The sequence below is a fragment of the Periplaneta americana genome, chromosome 1, assembly GCF_040183065.1.
Source record: "Periplaneta americana isolate PAMFEO1 chromosome 1, P.americana_PAMFEO1_priV1, whole genome shotgun sequence".
In the NCBI taxonomy this organism is placed as follows: domain Eukaryota; kingdom Metazoa; phylum Arthropoda; class Insecta; order Blattodea; family Blattidae; genus Periplaneta; species Periplaneta americana.
Window position 1 is genome coordinate 91,117,064 of NC_091117.1, and position 18,668 is coordinate 91,135,731.

The 18,668-nt window shown below is 35.2% G+C and overlaps 1 protein-coding gene across 2 annotated transcripts in view; it reads left to right on the top strand.

The window, feature by feature from the left end:
• LOC138698154 (uncharacterized) overlaps positions 1 to 18,668 on the top strand; it is a 102,326-nt gene that overhangs the window by 26,169 nt on the left and 57,489 nt on the right. For both annotated transcript variants that reach the window (XM_069823900.1, XM_069823909.1), the window contains exon 3: positions 9,077 to 9,289. In XM_069823900.1, coding sequence (XP_069680001.1) covers positions 9,077 to 9,289 — 213 coding nt within the window. The remainder of the gene's footprint in view (positions 1 to 9,076; positions 9,290 to 18,668) is intronic.

An 18,668-nucleotide genomic window follows, 5' to 3' on the forward strand; every position in this document is an offset into this window, starting at 1 on the left:
TAATGTAGGTGCTTCGTCACAATGACGTGTATGGAACTGTGTCTTATTCCCATCAAACCCCATTGTGCACAGATTTTTCGATAATGTAGGTGCTTCGTCACAATGACGTGTATGGAACTGTGACTTATTCCCACCAAACCCCATTGTGCACAGATTTTTCGATAATGTAGGTGCTTTGTCACAATGACGTGTATGGAACTGTGACTTATTCCCACCAAACCCCATTGTGCACAGATTTTTCGATAATGTAGGTGCTTCATCACAATGACGTGTATGGAACTGTGTCTTATTCCCACCAAACCCCATTGTGCACAGATTTTTCGGTAATGTAGGTGCTTCGTCACAATGACGTGTATGGAACTGTGACTTATTCCCACCAAACCCCATTGCGCGCAGATTTTTCGGTAATGCAGGTGCTTCGTCACAATGACGTGTATGTAACTGTGACTTATTCCCACCAAATGACGAAGTTCTTTCACAGTGATACGTCGATTTCCCTTTATAAGATCATCAACCTCAGCAATTTGAGCAGAAGTGATGGCACGATGAACCTGTCCTGGGTGAGCATCGTCTTGCGATGACATGTGTCCCTCTCGAAATCTCTTGTGCCATTCCAGTTCATGCGAACATGACATGCTGTGTTCGCCGTAAACAGCAGACATGTGACATAATAACATAATGTTACCTAAATTATTAAAATAAGAAATGGCTTTATAAATTATGTGGCATTCACTTCTAAACTATCACGAAAGATTTGAAATTAATATTTACAAATTTTTGTTCTTAAAATAAAAGAAGCATACGAAATAAAATAATCTTTCAATAGTTAACAAAAGTTAATATTTTCTTAACTAATGTAGAATTTTTTTTTTTAGAAAAGTTGGGCAATACAGGAGAAAACAATTTCATATTGTGGTCCATGATCCGAGAACTAAAAGATCCTATAGCTAGAGTCTTTGTGTATAGCAACAAACATAAATTTATTTACTCTATTTGGAATCCCACGATTTAGAAATTGTAGCCAGTAGAGCTGTAATAGTTTCGAATTCCACTTATTGACTCAGCTACACACATGGTGTATAAACTGATTCCAGTGATTGCAGTTTGTAAAGAACTATTGAAATTAATCCTGGCAACATCTACTCAACGTGTTCTATTAGAATAGCTAAAGCAATATGCACTCCCATTGTTGGTTCAGTGAAATTGGAGCAGTCCTTTCCATCTTATCGGCTTTAATTGACATTTGACTTCAAGACCGTCTTGCCTTTGATTTTAGATGTTAATGTGGAATTCGAACAAACTATACCTTGCCATGGTTGCAGATTCTCTTGCTGTCCCCTAGGTTAAATGAATATCAGCTAATTTAGCATCAGTGAATTCTGCCGTCAAATGTGGGGAGTGGGAAACAGTAAGTAGGGCATTCCTTTATATGTATTTTTCTTAAAAAAAAATCAAAATATTTGTACGTATACCCCTAAAACACATGTGTTTGTAAAACTATATATTTTCAACTTTTTCATATATTACACGTTTCTGCATAATATAAAAGTCAGTATTACACATTGATGAAAGAGCTTCCTCATTTTGAGCGATTTTTCATTATAACATTATATCATTATGTTAACATTTACATTCTATAGTGTTATTGATTGTAAAAGACTACTGTATTTGTATGGTATACTTACTTATGACTTTTAAGGAACCCGGAATTTCATTGCTGCCCTCACATAAGCCTGCCATCAGTCTCTATTCTGAGCAAGATTAATCCAGTCTCTACAATCATATTCTGTCTCCCTCAAATCCATTTTAATATTATCCTCCCATCTATGTCTCGGCCTCCCCAAAGAACTTTTTCCCTCTGGCCTCTCAACTAACACTCTATATGCATTTCTGGATTCACCCATACGTGCTATATGCCCAGCCCATTTTAAACGTCTGGATTTAATGTTCCTAATTATGTCAGGTGAAGAATGCAATGAGTGCAGTTCTGCATTGTGTAACTTTCTCCATTCTCCTGTAACTTCATCCCTCTTAGCCCCAAATATTTTCCTAAGCACCTTATTCTCGAACACTCTTAACCTCTGTTCCTCTCGCAAAATGAGAGTCCAAGTTTCACAACCATACAGAACAACCGGTAATATAACTGTTTTATAAATTCTAAACTTCAGCTTTTTTGAGAGCAGACTGGCTGACAAAAGCTTCCCAACCGAATAATAACAGGCATTTCCCATATTTATTCTTTATTTAATTTCCTCCCAAGTGTCAGTTATATTTGTTACTGTTGCTCCAAGATAGCCTATTTGAATTTTTCCACCTCTTCAAAGGACAAATTTTCAATTTTTATATTTTCATTTCGTACAATATTCTGGTCACGAGACATAATCATATATACTTTGTCTTTTCGGGATTTACTTCCAAACCTATCTTTCTACTTGCTTCAAGTAAACTTTCCGTGTTTTTCCTAATAGTTTGTGGATTTTCTCCTAACATATTCACGTCATCTGCATAAACAAGCAGCTGATGGAACCCATTTAATTCTAAACCCTCTCTGTTATTCTGGACTTTCTTAATGCCATACTCTGGAGTAGGGCTGGGCACCGGAGCGAATGCAAACTCTAAACAGGGACACTTAATATTCATCCATCATGGCATTAATGCTGCGCTGTGTTCAGAGGGGAAGAAAGGGGTTGAAGAGAAGTCATATGGCTCCCCGTGAGAGAGTAGAATTCGCTCTTGGTGCCCAGTCCTGTTCTAGAGAAAGTTAAAAAGTAAAGGTAATAGTGCATCTCCTTGCTTTAGCCCTCAGTGACTTGGAAAAGCATCAGATAGAAACTGGTCTATACTGACTCTGCTATACATTTCACTGAGACACATTTTAATTAGTCAAACTAGTTTCTTGGGAATACCAAATTCAATAAAGATATATAAAACTTCTCTCTTAACCGAGTCATATGCTTTTTTGAAATCTATGAATAATGTACTGTACCCTTATACATTTGTATTGTATAGTTAAAGTAATTCATATTCGTACTTTGTGAATGTTTAAACACGTAATAAAATAATTTAGAATTTACATTTATTTTTTTATCGGCTAGGAGAGAGTGTGTGTGCCTGTGCACGTGTGTATGTGCGCGCGCGCACGTGCGTGCGTGCGTGTGTGTGTGTGTGTGTGTGTGTCACACTTGGGATTATTATATATATATATATATGATTTACGACATCCATTCAGCTCTGAGATCTTATAAGAACTATTTGATGCTAAACAAGAATAGAGGGAGTGGAGATAGAGAGAATAGGCCATTCCCACTTTTGGAACAGTGAAACATTTCACACTGATAATTATTGTATCCAGAGTGTAGAAATTTATGTGATTCAAATTTATTTCCACATTTCCACAATGTTTAAAAAAAAATTATTCGGATTAAATGTGAACTGGACTTGTTAAGAGTTTACTGATGTATTGCAACTTTTTGACTAATTATATCCTGTTAAGGAATAAGTTAAAACAAAAGAGGGATTAAGAGGAATTTTCTTGTTTTTTACATTTTAATGTAGTGCCACTATAATGTTATAGGAGCTAGAGTGCTGGACTTATAATCATGTGGACTTGGATTCAGTCTCTGGCATATCCCTGCTTTGTAACTTGTATTGGGCAGTCCTGTCATCCAGGTAAGACAGGGGTTTTCTCTGGAAGTTCCAGTTCCCCTGTAGCATCCCAACAAATCATAATCTCATCTCATCATGGGTGTAGCATTGACCAACCTCCTATGGTGCACCCTAAGCAATGATTCTACCAGTAAATTGCTCTACATAACTGGCTTCGTATGAGCCAACAGTCAAGTATCCCCCATTAGTTGAAAAAAAAAAGTCCACACCTGTGGAGTAACGGTCAGCGCGTCTGGCCGCGAAACCAGGTGGCCCGGGTTCGATTCCCGGTCGGGGAAAGTTACCTGGTTGAGGTTTTTTCCGGGGTTTTCCCTCAACCCAATATGAGCAAATGCTGGGTAACTTTCGGTGCTGGACCCCGGACTCATTTCACCGTCATTATCACCTTCATCTCATTCAGACGCTAAATAACCAAAGATGTTGATAAAGCGTCGTAAAATAACCTACTAAAAAAAAAAAAAGGAAAAAAAAAATACTTGAAATTTAAGTAATGTTAAAGAATTTAGTGTTGAAAATGTGCCACACTGTAGCTGCATGGTGTAAGATGTCATGTCTTGGATTAGTGTTATGGAAAGAGCACAGGTTGAGTCATGAGGGGTAAGAAATTTTTTAATGAAATTTCGTCCAGTGTATGGGACTGGAACATGAGTTTGTAAGCCAGCTAAAATGGCTGAGGAGATTATTATGCTAACCACATGTTAGCCCTGTATTGGTTGGATGATTGTTCACTGCTGCTGAGGCAAGTGGACGTGAGGCCAGGAATTGGTTGGTAAGCTTGGGCCTTCATGGGCTGTCATGCAATGGATTTGATATTGTTTTGTTATTGTAGAAAATATGATATGATCTATGAATGATTGGATAATTGTTTGCGTAACTTCATTACGACTATAGCTCTAGTAGCCTATACAGAGTGAGCCATAATTCGCGCATATGCAAGCCACCACGCAATTTACCATTGCAAGCTATGTCCAAGTTATTCTTTCTGCAAATTGCGCCTGGATTCTATTTTCCAAGAAAAATTTAGTTTAAATTACACAATCTGGCAATGCTGGATAAATGGTAGCATGAATGTAAAGTCAAACCATCATTACTTAACCCGCTTCAGTTACATCTTCTTGTAGTCTAGGGGTAAAGTGAAGGAGTGTAGAACTGCAACATGAGGTTCATTGGTTTGAGTTCGCTAACAAGTCGTTTTTTTATGTACTTAATTTAAATAATAAACTCCTTCAGAGCTCGATGGATCTTATTGCATGGCTTCATGTAGCTGTAATGACTGTCAACAGGGATATGTTGCATAACGTACAGCAAGACATTATTAGGCATGCAGACTTTTGTTGTCGTATAAGGGTAATGCTTTTGAGCTGTAAATAAATGAAATACAGTGCAACAAGTATAAAAAAATCCTCTGATTGAGATTGTCTGATATCTACATATATTATCAGGCAGTACATCTCAGTTGACGATATATGTCAGAGAAAGAACAGTTTGTATGCATCTGAAGTCTGATTAGTGTAATATGTAGCTAGTTGGCAATGTATGCAATGGAGGGTGAAAGGAACTGGTCACCCTACCCCATTATCTCCTGGCCTAGTTGTCTCATAAGTGGTGCCTTTTTGATATCACTTGTGAGGTTCAGACCTGTCTTCGGACAGTTGACTAAACAACAACAGCAAGTGTAAAAATGTATTGTGACTACTAAAGAAACAACCTAAGATTTAAAAATACATAATAAAAAGCTACGTCAATAAGTGAGTTAATGAAAATTCTTTGTATTGTAATTCATTTTGAAATAAATAAGTTCCAAAAGCGGTCAAATGCTAATATTAAAAACAACTTTGTATATAAAAAAATAAGTGGAGAGACAAGGATTCGAACATGTACAGTTACGTTCTTCGATATGAAGATGTCCGTGTTACCACGAGGTGATGAAAGCAACTACTTACATGGCTGACTGATGTTGGATCCAATCTACTCCCATGCTACTGTTTATCCAGCATTGCCAGATTGTGTAATTTGAACTAAATTTTTCTCGGAAATTAGGGCCTCGGCACAATTTTTTGAAAGAATAATTTGGACATAGTTTGCAATGGTAAATTGCGTGGTGGCTTGCATATGCGCGAATTATGGTTCACTCTTTATTTTATGACACTTATGTTTTGTGTATATTTAATAGGTTTACTTATAATATTTTAATTTCATATATAGTTTGTGGTATTATTTTTAAGTCAGGATAGAGTGTTCTGTTCAGTTTCAGAAGAATGGCTGCAATAAAATAGCGCCATTTAAGTTTGTAAAGCAGAACTTTCACTATTGTGTCACACGCAGTTTGGATTCAATTTAAGAAACTAGATGAGTAAATTAAATAGAACAAATATTTCTCCTCTTAATTTGACAGCTATTATCCTTGTGAATGTTTCTCAAATCGAAAAATTACATTAAAATTTTCTGTTTTTGAACTATCATGGTTGTCAGTGTGGTTTATTCATTCAGTCATAGTGTTCTGCCCAAGGACAGGTCTTTCACTGCAAACCCAGCTTTCTCCAATCTTTCCTACTGTGGTTTAATGAACTGATAATTATTCGAGGAATAATGAGTGAAAACATAGCACAATAACAACATTTGATGTAATTTATCTGGATGATAATTTTCTGAACATTAAAATGTCCACACCTTGGAGTAACAGTTAGTGTGAAACCAGGTGACCCAGGTTCGAATCCCAGTCAGGACAAATTACCTGGCTGAGGTTTTTTCCAATGTTTTTCCTCAACCCAATATGAGCAAATGCTGGGTAACTCGGCGCTGGACCCTGGACTCATTTCACTGGCATTATCTCCTTCATTTCATTCAGATGCTAAATAATCTGAGATGTAGATGCAGCATTGTAAAATAACCCACTAAAAAGAAAAAAAAAACATTAAAATTCACTAGGAAAAAAAGTCCGCATTGATGAATATACCAGCAAGCTTTGCAAATCCTCTCATAAAAGTAATTGAATTAAACTTGACACAAGATTGATGTTCTACTTTTGTTGTGAATAGTATGTCTGGTAACTTTTAGGAGAAAATAAGTAGTTTTCATAGTTGTCCATAAATGTACCTCTGCCCCACAGCCACTATATTTACTGAAGGAAACTAACATAATACTAATAATATTAATGAGTGTAAAAATTTACTCTCTTAATGTAACCAGTTCAGATAAAGCATTTAAAATTCCATTGTAGAACGAAAAGTTACATTTGTTTGGATCAGATTCCTGCACATTTGAAAGATAAAACTAAAATTCTTTCAATTATTTATTATCATAATACACTGCTCCCTTAAATTGACTGAGCATATTGGGAATTAAATCAATGGTTTTCCCAAAACGCGCTATGAAATGTTTAATATGAAACAATTTTTATCTCTTAAAGGAAGAAAAACAGCAAAATTATATTAAACTTTTTTGTTTTAAATATCTCGCAGAATAACCCCCTGAAATTAATGACATTATTTACGGTTCTGTGTGTGTGTGTGTGTGTGTGTGTGTGTGTGTGTGTGTGTGTGTGTGCGCGCGCGCGTGTGCGTGCGTGCGCGTGCGCGCTTCCTTTTCCCGGTCAGCAATGAAATTATGCTACATATGAATAACTACTGCTACCTTTCAAAAAATCCAGTTTCTCAAGAAGTTTATCAGATAAGGATTCCCTTGCTGGTGAATGAATAAATCCTGCAAAACAGAACAGTCTTTCTACAGGGGCAGAGGAATACAAACTTGTATTATACTTCATAAAAGCTTGTTTCACTGTTGGGTAATTCTCTAGAGTGCACAGGGTTGTCCCTTTGCCATTGAAGAATTGTATGAGCTCATACTCCACAGTAGACAAGTTCTTTTCTTTTTCCTTTTCAAAGTCTGTTGTACTTAAGTTGAAAACATAAAAATTGTTTTCATTGTCTGAATTGACCAAAGATATAGCAGAGAACTGCTCAGCTGATTTCACGCATATATTCTGTATCCTCTTCTTATCACTTGGTGAGGCAGTGTCAGGTAGCCATCTCATCTTCAAAGATAGTGGAAGCAAGCTGCCAAAATAGCTCAATTTGCTTCTGGGATTAGAATAGCGTAGATTGCTAGATAACAGAATATGTAATCTGTTTTTGAGGGAAATTAATGTGGACAAAAGTTGATCGTAATAGCATGTCTTCTCATTTTGCATTAAATCAAGGACTATGGCAATGGGTTTCAGAACTGCACAGTGTTATTTAAGGTACTGAAACTCAACATTTTTGAAGCTTGGCAATCCCAGTTTTTCACATATACTATTTATATCAAGTTTGAATTGCAATATTTGAGAGATTGAGTCATAAAGAGGATTCCATTGAGTTGGGCAAGGAAACTTTAATGAATATTTATCAAGATGTCTGATATAATTTCTGAGGATTTGAGTCTCCTAGATGCATTCCATAATGCTGAACATTTAGCACGTGTTGGGTGATGGTTCCTTGATGCTGTTGGGGATTTCTTTATGGCATTAAGGAAATCAGTTGTGGCAAGAAAACTAAGTGTATGCCTAGCACATCTGAAATGGGTAGGCAAATAAGACAAAAGTTCATTCTTCAAATCCAAATCCAAAACTTGGACAAGAAGAAGAAAAAAGTATTTTGGGTATTTGAAATACAGAATACATCAATTTTATGTATTTAAATACAAAATACTTTCGAAAATCCTTACAAATTTTATATATATATATATATATATATATATATATATATATACATAATTAACGTAATATTAATAAAAATATCAATTGATGTAATTCAGTTTTTGTTTTATGTATTAATATTTGAATAAATCTTAAATTGTAAAGGTTTTATAATATTTTATATTATAATAGTGGAAGCACATTCAAACAGAAACTGTGAAGACTGGTGTATTATTTTATATTTTATCTTTTCTGAACGGAGCCTCAGTTCCAACTGGAAGAAGTAGTGTATGCATTAACTTTGAGGCCATTAAAAGAATATATAATTGAATTATTATCAGACCTTGTGAAACAAGTTTTTTTTCCGCAAGTTTTATTTATTCTCATTGTGATGAAGAATGTATATTATGTTATTTCGTATAATTGTTGAAATAAAATTTTACTTACTACCATATTGATGAATTGTTTGTTTTTGTTTTTTTAAACATGTAGTGAATAAGTTTTATTTATTAATTCTCATATTTTTCATTTTTTGATAATGTGTGACATAGAAGACATACCTGTTTATTTTATGTGTAAATACTATTTACTATTATAATTTATATCTTAATTTCCTATAGCCTTCTAATTCTAGACAACTTACATGCAAAATCCCATAATTTAGTGCTGTATGTTAAGAAATAATGTGGTATTTCTTATATGAGACTAATAACAGATATACTCTTATGGCCATAGGTTTGTTTAAACCGCCATGTGAAGCAATCCCATCTGGACCGCCCCGTCTTCAAGTCTGTGTCATACAAGTGTAAGATGTGCCTCCTCACGTTCCCAAGTGTTGCCCTGATGCGAGAGCACTTCCGAGACTCACACCCCACTGCCCTAGTTTTCCACTGCCGGCATTGCAACACTACACTTAAGACAAAGAAGACTCTTAAAACGCATATCAAGGTAAGCTAATTTCAACTGTTAAAGTGTTTGTCTAGAAAAATGTGTGGAAAGTAGTTTGCATTGAAAACAGCTTATCACTAACTACCCATTCCTCACGCTGATAACACGTAAATTAACACCATTCCAAGATTATGTAGGACTGTAGAATTTGCATATAGGCCTACATTGCAGACATGAATATGCATTTGAATGTTGCATTAGTTTTTGATGAACTGTGTCAATATTGTTTCTGTATCAAATAACATACCATTTTTTTTTTTGTAAATATTATTTCTGGAGCTTCTATACCTATAATATGGATCACTAAAATTTTTCTCATATTTTAATAACACCACATTAACTTCATGCCTTATCAGTTTACTATATTTTGAATAAAGTGTTTAGTTATTGTTTTTGTTAACACATTGTCAAATACAGAGCTTCATTTTTAAATGTTAACTGTTACACGGAGTTTTGCTTACCAGTCACCAGTGGAATCACCTGCTGGGAAGACAAGAGCTAATTGAATGAAAAATTAACATTCTTGCAATATCAGTGCGAAAAATATTGATATCTCACCATACACATGTTTTCTTGTACTCATTGCCTATATCTACTTGAACTTCATTTAGTATCTTGATAACATCAAGGTTAAGATTTGTTCCATTTCAGTAACCATAATGGTAGACGTCTAAGGTTGGAACATACGATTTTTCCTGTAAAGTGTATTTAATGCACAAATCTGTTCGTTTGACACAAAGGGAATTCATTCAGTAGGTGTTCCTTTCATCCATAGAATACGAGGTAATGAGAGCTAGAAATGGAGCCTACATATGTCTCGGGTACTGTGACGATTGAAGATCAGAGATTAAATCTTTATGTGGCAAAACTTCACAGAAATCCACAGCAGAGCGGAGTTTGTGGTCAGCTTACAATGTACCATAATAAAGTCTCATTGGGCTACTTGTTTTCATGTCAGCTTAGACGACGATGCAAGACCAGGTAGGCCAAAAACATCAACACATGAACAAAGTGTGATACTTGTGGCGGATGCTCTTCAAGAAGATTGTTGAGTGACTTGTAAAGAATTTTCATAAGCTATGGAGATTTCACTAAATTCAGTATTCCATATTTTGACAAAGAATTTGAAAAAGAAAAAAATTTATGCACGGTGAGTCCCTCACAGAAGCAGAAACATCTGTACATTGCAAACTTGCTGACAGGACCATCACAAAAACGAGTAGCCCAACAACAAACTGTATTGTGGTTCACTGTAAGTTCATTACAAACTCCACTCAAAACACTGTGGAAATGTGGATTTCTGTGGGAGGGTTTTGTCACATAAAGATTCGATCTTTGGTCTTCAATCGTGACAGTATCCGAGACACGTGTAGGCTCCATATCTAGCTCTCGTTACATAAACACATAGTATGCTATGGATGAAACGAAAACACGTGCTCCTTCCTCAATCCTTCAACTGCAACTGACGTAATTTTCAATTTTCATTGGTGTTGCGTCATCCACTTCACAGTTCTGCCAACCTGTGCATTATTTATGAAATGACCCTCGTATTCTGTTTGAAAAATGTAAGAGAGTGAGTTAGAATATGTACAAAAGCTACAACTTTTTGTGTAGCAGAGCACTACAGTCATTTCCAGCATGTTTTGTGAGGTATTTCATTACATATTTTTATAGCACTTGTAACTGCCATATTCTCAGCAGATGACTATACCTCAGTCAATAAACAACAGCTGTATAATAATGAACATTTGAAATTAAAACTGTGTAATATTCATTTTCACTCCATGGATCGTTATTACCACTTTGTCATTGTATTTCTTGTGTTGGATATTGATAGTAAATTATAGTGAATTAGTGGAATTGCAATAGGGATAGGGAACTTTCCCATTATCCTCCACAAATTCCTCTTGACTTTTCAGGAATTCGAATTAAATTCTTTTGTATGAAAAAACTGGTACTTTAGCCATTCAACAAATGATGGTTCATTTGAGATAGAGGTGTTTGGATTGATGGTGGGTGCGTGTGGCACTATTTCAAGCCATTTTGTGGAAATATTGAAACGTCTTGGAGTATCTGTAAATAAAATTAAGACAATTGTTATCATCGTAATTAGGAGATCCTTGCACATATTAAAAAAATCATTCGTACAACAGTTTATAAGGGAAGATTGAATTTCATTTTAATATTACTTTTGTTGTAACTCATTTTCTAAAGTAACATTTTATATTAATTTTTAAATTATTAGTTATTCATTACCATTATTATTGTATATTGTTATACCTTGTCATTTTGGCAACTTGTAAATTCAGGAGATTGTTTTGCAATAAACTATTATTATTGTTATTATTATTATTATTATTATTATTATTATTATTATTATTATTATTATCATCATCATAAATAACATTAATATATTACAATCACTGTCTTGTTGACAAATGTTGCATTATCAAATTAGTAAATATTACCAAATTCATTCATTCTTAATTTTCTGCCTCACGAGCAGGTTTTTCATTACAAACCCAGCATTCTCCAATCTTTCCTATTTTCTGCCTTTCTCTTGGTCCCACATACAATCCATATATCTTAATGTTGCGTGTCATCTGATGTCTTTGCCCCAACCTTTTCTCCCATTCACCATTTCTTCCAGTGCATCTTTCAGTAGGCAGTTTCTTCTTAGCCAGGACCCAGCCAGTTTCTTTTCCTCTTCCTGATCAGTTTCAGCGTTATTCTTTCTTCACCCATTCTTTCTAGCACAGCTTCATTTCTTATTCTGCCTGTCCATTTCACACACTCCATTCTTCTCCATATGCACATTTCAAATGCTTCCAATCGTTTCTTTTCACTTCGTCGTAATGTTCATGTTTCTGATCCATACAGAGCACTTCACTAGTCTCTTCCTTAGTTCTTTTTACAGAGATCCGCAAAAGATGCGTCTTTTTCTGTGAAATGCTTCCTTTGCCATTGCTATCTTCCTTTTAACTTCATGGTAGCAGCTCATGTTATTATTTATGGTACTTTCTCCCACCAAAATTGAAACAGACTTCAGTACAAACCCTCGTATTACCACTGTTTGACTGTTGCGATGTAATACTTACAGATTTGAACTTTCGAACAAGCTGCAGCGTGTGAAAAATATGTATGTAAAATTCATCGGCAATTCTCGCAAATTTGACTATAGTATACCCTCGTTCAAATATTTATCCTGGCTGCTACTCAATAACCATAGAACACTTCATTTGCTGTCTCTTTTGTTTCGAGTTCTCCACACTTCTACTCCAAATTATCTGCATTCCCAGTTTAACTACTTATCCTCCAATCACAATCTATACACGAAATCACAAGAGAGCCAAATCCTAGCAATTCCTCCCCATAAAACATCCCACTATTCATCCTTTTTTACTGTCTCAATCCCCCTTGAATGGAATTCTCTACCTCAGAAGATTAGGGGCTGCCAGACAATAACTACTTTCAAGAAAAAGCTAAACGATTTCTTACGGACGCAGTCAAATTGAAGTTATAATTATAATCATGATCGAGTTTAATAATTTAATTATATTTAAATAAGACTATTATTATTATTATTGTCATCATTATTATTACATAATTATTTTATTGATGTGTAAGGAAGATAAAAAGAATTGTTATTGTATTATATTAATTATGTATTGTATTGTATGGTATTGTATTATATTAACCATGTTTTGTTTATAGCAATGTAGTAATTTTGTATCATACTGGTTGAGTGGAAGAGAAGGTCGAATGGCCTTAACTGTGCCAGTTAAAATAAACCATTATTATTGTTGTTATTGTTATTATTATTATTATTATTATTATTATTATTATTATTATTATTATTATTATTATTATTGTTATTATTTATCATCATCATTATCGTCCCAAATTACTTGTTACTTCTTCTACTGCCTCATTTCGAATTCACACATTTATTTTCTTTATTCTTCTTCCAATAATCATGGCCTTTGTCTTTTTTTGCATTTACTTTCATCCCATACTGCTCACAGTGTCCTTTAACTCGACTAGCATATTCCTTAGTATCATATCCTTCTCTGCCAACAATTCCATATCAACAAATCTTATACACTTAATTCTTCTTCCTCCTATTGTTATTCCTCCATGTTCTAAAAACAGTTCTTCATTAAAACCTCCAAATAAATGTTGAAGAGGGTAGGTGATGAAGTCCATCTTTGTTGTACTTTTCTCCCTATTCTACTTCCCTTTGACATTTCTTCTCTTATCCTAAATTTGACTTGTTTCATTTAAAAATTGCTGAATAGCCTTGTCAATCGACATCAGTCCTCTTCAAGATCCTCATAACTTTATTCCAGTCCACTCTGTTAGAAGCCTTTTCCAAGTGCACATATGCTACATACACTTCTTTATTTTTCTCTAGTATCTTTCGCTGATTGTTTGCGGCAGTCCAGTTGTATCTCTCATACCTTTCCTCTTCCTGAAGCCAAATTGCTCATTTTCCTAATATTTTTTTTGTCTTAGAATATAAACGTTGATTCAGTATTCACAAGAGTATCTTTGCCAAGTGTGATATCAGGTTGATTAGTCATTACATTTCCTGGCATTATTTTTCTTCGGTATTGGCAGCAACCTGTCTCCATGAAATCTTCAGGCCATTCACTTTTCTCTTATATTTCGTTACATAATAATATATAATTATTCCTGGCAATAATATAAAATTAATTGAATATAAATTGATAGTTAAATCAAACCACGATTTGTGTAATGAAAAGGATTAATAACTGCAGCTCCTTAGTTTATCCTGTGTCTGGAAAGGGAATTGCCATGCTAAAATTCCACTGCCAAATTATTATTCGGTGACAAAATGAGAATGTGTTACCATATTACATTTTTACTGACCTCTTATTTTATGTTTTCATTTTTTATTTTTGTTGTTATTTATTTAGGAACATTAAATCCAGACATTTGAGATGGGCAGGGCATGTAGCACGTATGGGCGAATTCAGAAATGCATATAGAGTGTTGAATTGAATTTTGAATTGAATTTAATGGAGGGCGGGGCACTATGGCCCAGCACTGTGACCTTGTTCAGTCTATTGTGCTAGCCCTCTGGATACACATTCTCAAACCCACACCGGCTGACCACACTAAGGTTCTCTGGTCCAGGTTTTGAGCAGGCAGCCTCATTTGTCCCTAGACTAACCCCCTCCATGGGTCGCCGGCCGCTGTTCGGGGAATGCTACGGAATGATAATGAAGTGGAGAAATGGTAACGGAATGATGTAAATGCCTAATTTGGGGAAAAATGGGAGAACCCTGGGAAAAACTCCAACTGCGACCTTGTCTGCCACAAGTGTCACTATGGATTTTTTCAATGAAAAAATCCCACTCCTGACCGGGAATCGAACTCGGCTGCCTGCATGACAGTCTGAAGGTCTGACCATTCAGCCACCGCAGATATAAAGTGTTAGTTTGGAGGTTAGAGGAAAAAAAGACCTTTGGGGAGGTTGAGACGTAGATGGGAGGATAATGTTCAAATGGATTTGAGGGAGGTGGGATATGATGATACAGACTGGGTTAATCTTGCATAGGATATTGACCGATGGCGGGCTTATGTGAGAGTGGCAATGAACCTCAAGGTTCCTTAAAAACCTTAAGTAAGTAAGTAAGTAAGTAAGTTGTTATTTATGTATTGATTTATTACTTATATTTTCTCTTCACTGATTGCTCTGATGCTTGGAACAGGCTTTCCCTTATTTTGGACTGCTGATTGATATTCTGGGCAATTTATTAATTTATTTCAGTATTACGTTGTGTAGTTTTATCTTGGGTAACATAGCTACAATCCACAAGGAGTTTAACATTTTATGCTAGGATTCCCAGATATTTAAAGTTGGAAACGCTGCTATAAGAAATATGCAACTGCTAGAGATTAAATATTTAATGAAGATATTATGTTTCTTGATGCAGAGAAAGGTTGTGCATGAAAATTTCATTGAAATGGCTGAAATGTAAAACAAATAGCTGGAGCCATTGAATTTCGAGTGTTTATTGGTTTTCATGATTATGGTTCAGTGTTACCATTTGTAGCATTTTCTGGGCTATATGGTCAGGGAGAACAGTTCTCTATACCGGTACTTAAAAACCTTCCTTTTAAAAGAGCCTAATCAGCCTATGTCAATCCTGTATAGCATATCATTTGTAGAAAGCATAAAAAAATGTGAAGATATTATACACACAGATAAACGTAGACAATGTGAACTAAAAAAGCTAGCCAAAAATTTCTCCTTGGTGTACCTTTAATATTAAAGGAGAAACACTTGCCCTCATTTGTGTGCCCTTCAGGAACTTCATAACTGTACACCAAATGTGGTTTTAATTTTCTTCCATGTGCATAGGAGCTATTAATGAGGGCTCTTTCTGTCTGCTTTTCTCTCTTTCTCCCTCCCTTTCTCCCTCCCACCCTTCTCTCTCACACACACGCGTACACAAATGCATTCAAAGTTGAGCATTCCATGAAGATTGGGTTCTTAAAGAAACCCTCCTAAAAAGTTTCAGTTTGTTTATAACAGTAAATTCAACGACCTTGATAAATTAATTCTTTACTGTATCATCACTAACATGGCAAACAACCCACATCCTCAGCTAAGAGGAAATGGTGGTATTGCAGATACAGGAAGGAGTGGCAAGAGACTAAAACATAAAGAAAATGTAGAAGCATGGACAATTATAGAATTATCCTGAAGAGTTTCTTTTGTAGCATTATTGACCATAACATTGTGTCTGCCATTCATTAAATTTTGTGAACCAATTATATTCATTAAACTCTTTATGACTTTTTACAGAAAACTCGTTTCTTGTTCCCACATTGTTTTCTAATAGATAATATTTTTATAGTCAGTTGCTCTAGGACATGATTATTTTATTGTTAAATAATTGTTGACTCTTAAAATTACCCTCCAGTGTAACTCTTACAATATTAGCACATTTGATTAACTGAACCTGTGTTTCTTATTGTTAGAAGAAGTGTGGGATTATAACAAGAGAAAGTAAAAGACCATTTTATGTCAAATATTAAATAAAATTAAAACGAAATAACGTAATTTTATTGTACACTTTTTGCTTTTTCGTGTTATTGATACGAATCATAAAAATTATATAAGAAAATTCCACACATTTTCAGTATATCATATTCATTTTTCATTCATAGTTTTCTGTCCAAGTGTAGGTCTTTCACTGCAAATCCAGCATTCTTCAATCTTTCCTATTTCATGCCTTTCTCTTAGTCTCCAAATAGGATTCATATAATATTATCATCTTATAATATAAATAAATTTAGCTTCCCTTATGAAAAGGTTGCCAGATTTGACAAAGCGTATTACATATAATTTGGAAACACACCTAAAAGGTAAAATGATATACATTTGAAACGGTTAGGGAATTGAATATGCAAAATGTCAGAAAAATTTACACCTAAGTAGCGTTTGTGCTCATTTACAGTTAAGAAGGGGGGGGGGGAAATATCATCAGATAGGTTAGAATGATTTGAATGCCATATACCGCGAGAAAAATAATAGTACGGATTGATTGGCATTGATATCTGAAACCAATCAACAGCCATCAGTTAAGATAACTTGAAATTTCCATTATCACTCCCATACAAATGATTTCTCAATATTGAACCGATCCTTTGAGGGCACTAATGGCTATTTCCTTCACAATGCTGTGTGTTAGGCCCAGGTTTTTACATTTGTTGGCAAAGAAGGAGGGTATGGTACCTCGTGCTCCCACCATCAGACCTATTACATCAATGTGGGACAGGCTATATTTATCTTTATAGAACGGGATTGTTGGTTCATAGATCCGTTTCTTTTCACTGTCCACCTCATGCGGTTGATCTGCATGTATCTCAAATCTGATGGTGGGATCGAGAATGTATGCCAAGTTGTTCTTAATGGCAATGATATCAATTCGCCGAACACTTCCTTGTGTGGCTAGTCCCTGCACTTCTTGATAGACCGTAAACCCTACTTCCTTCAGCGCCTCGGCCAACATAGAACGGACAGCATGGTGACGGATGTTGCGAAGGGCCTCACTATAGGGGCAGAAGCCAAGGATATGGGGAAGAGTTTCAATCTCGCTGAGACAGCGCCTACAGCGGGTACCATCCCGACTTCTACCCGGTACAGCTCGGTCCGAGAGGGTTAGACCTTTGTGATTTCTTATCCAGTTGTTTGCTGGGGGGAACTCTTTGTTAAGAATCACTCCTTTACCCTTTTGTTGCAATTTACACTAATTTTCAAATTCTTTTTCTCTTAAAGCGTCTCTAACTTTTCGAGAGTCCACAAAATTTTCACGATTATTTAAAAAAGAATTAGCAGGAGTTAATTTAAGGCTCTTTAAACATGTTTTACTCTCCTCAATAAGGTCCCTAATGGAAGTAATGTAAGGATCATCAGTTTTGTGTAATACCCTTAAGCCGTTAATGTGTTGTAGCGTGGATTCCCAGCGTACCCTAAAAAGACCAAGACTTTTATATTTACGATGTGTATATATCATAGAATCGGGTGTGTCAGCTGGTAGTTGCAAAATTTCTTTAAGAGTGCTTTTAATAATTTTATCAGCGTTATCTAAAAAAGTATTGGATATTGTTTTCAAGGGCATTGTCTGAAATGTGTAGATTAATGATGGGCAAATTGAGGAATTTAATATACAAAACTTTTGATCAGGATGTAATAAAGGCGACGAAATTAGCAAATCTAATCTAGTTTTCAGGTCGTTTAAAACGGTTTGGGAATCGAATATACAAACGTCAGAAAAATTAACACCTAAGTAGCGTACATGCTCATTTGCAGTTAAGCATGTAACAGTAGTGTCATCAGAAATGCTTAGTTGATTTGGATGCAATTTACCACGAGAAATATTAATAGCTACAGATTTATTTACATTTATATCTAAACCAATAGCTTTGAAACGATCAATAGCCATCCTTGTGAGTTTTAAAGCAGAGTTTTTGTTTTTAGCTATGATAACAGTATCATCTGCAAAACCAAGTACAGTAATAGTTTTTAAACCTGAAACAAGATTGAAACCATATTCGGCAGTGATCGAGTCTTCTGACAATTCATTAAGGATGTGATCAGTACATAGATTGTATAATGCAGGTGAAAGGGGCGATCCTTGCATAACTCCTTTTCGTAAATCTATGGGATTAGTTTTTTTTATGATTGATTTCTACTCTAGTGGAATTATTTAGTTGAAGATTCAAAATTAACGTTTTCAACAAGCTTGGAATAAGCAAGCTATCTAATGTGTTAGATAGGTGCAAGTGCCCGATATTATCTAATGCCTTACTAATGTCAAGGAAAACGAGAGTTGCATCACAT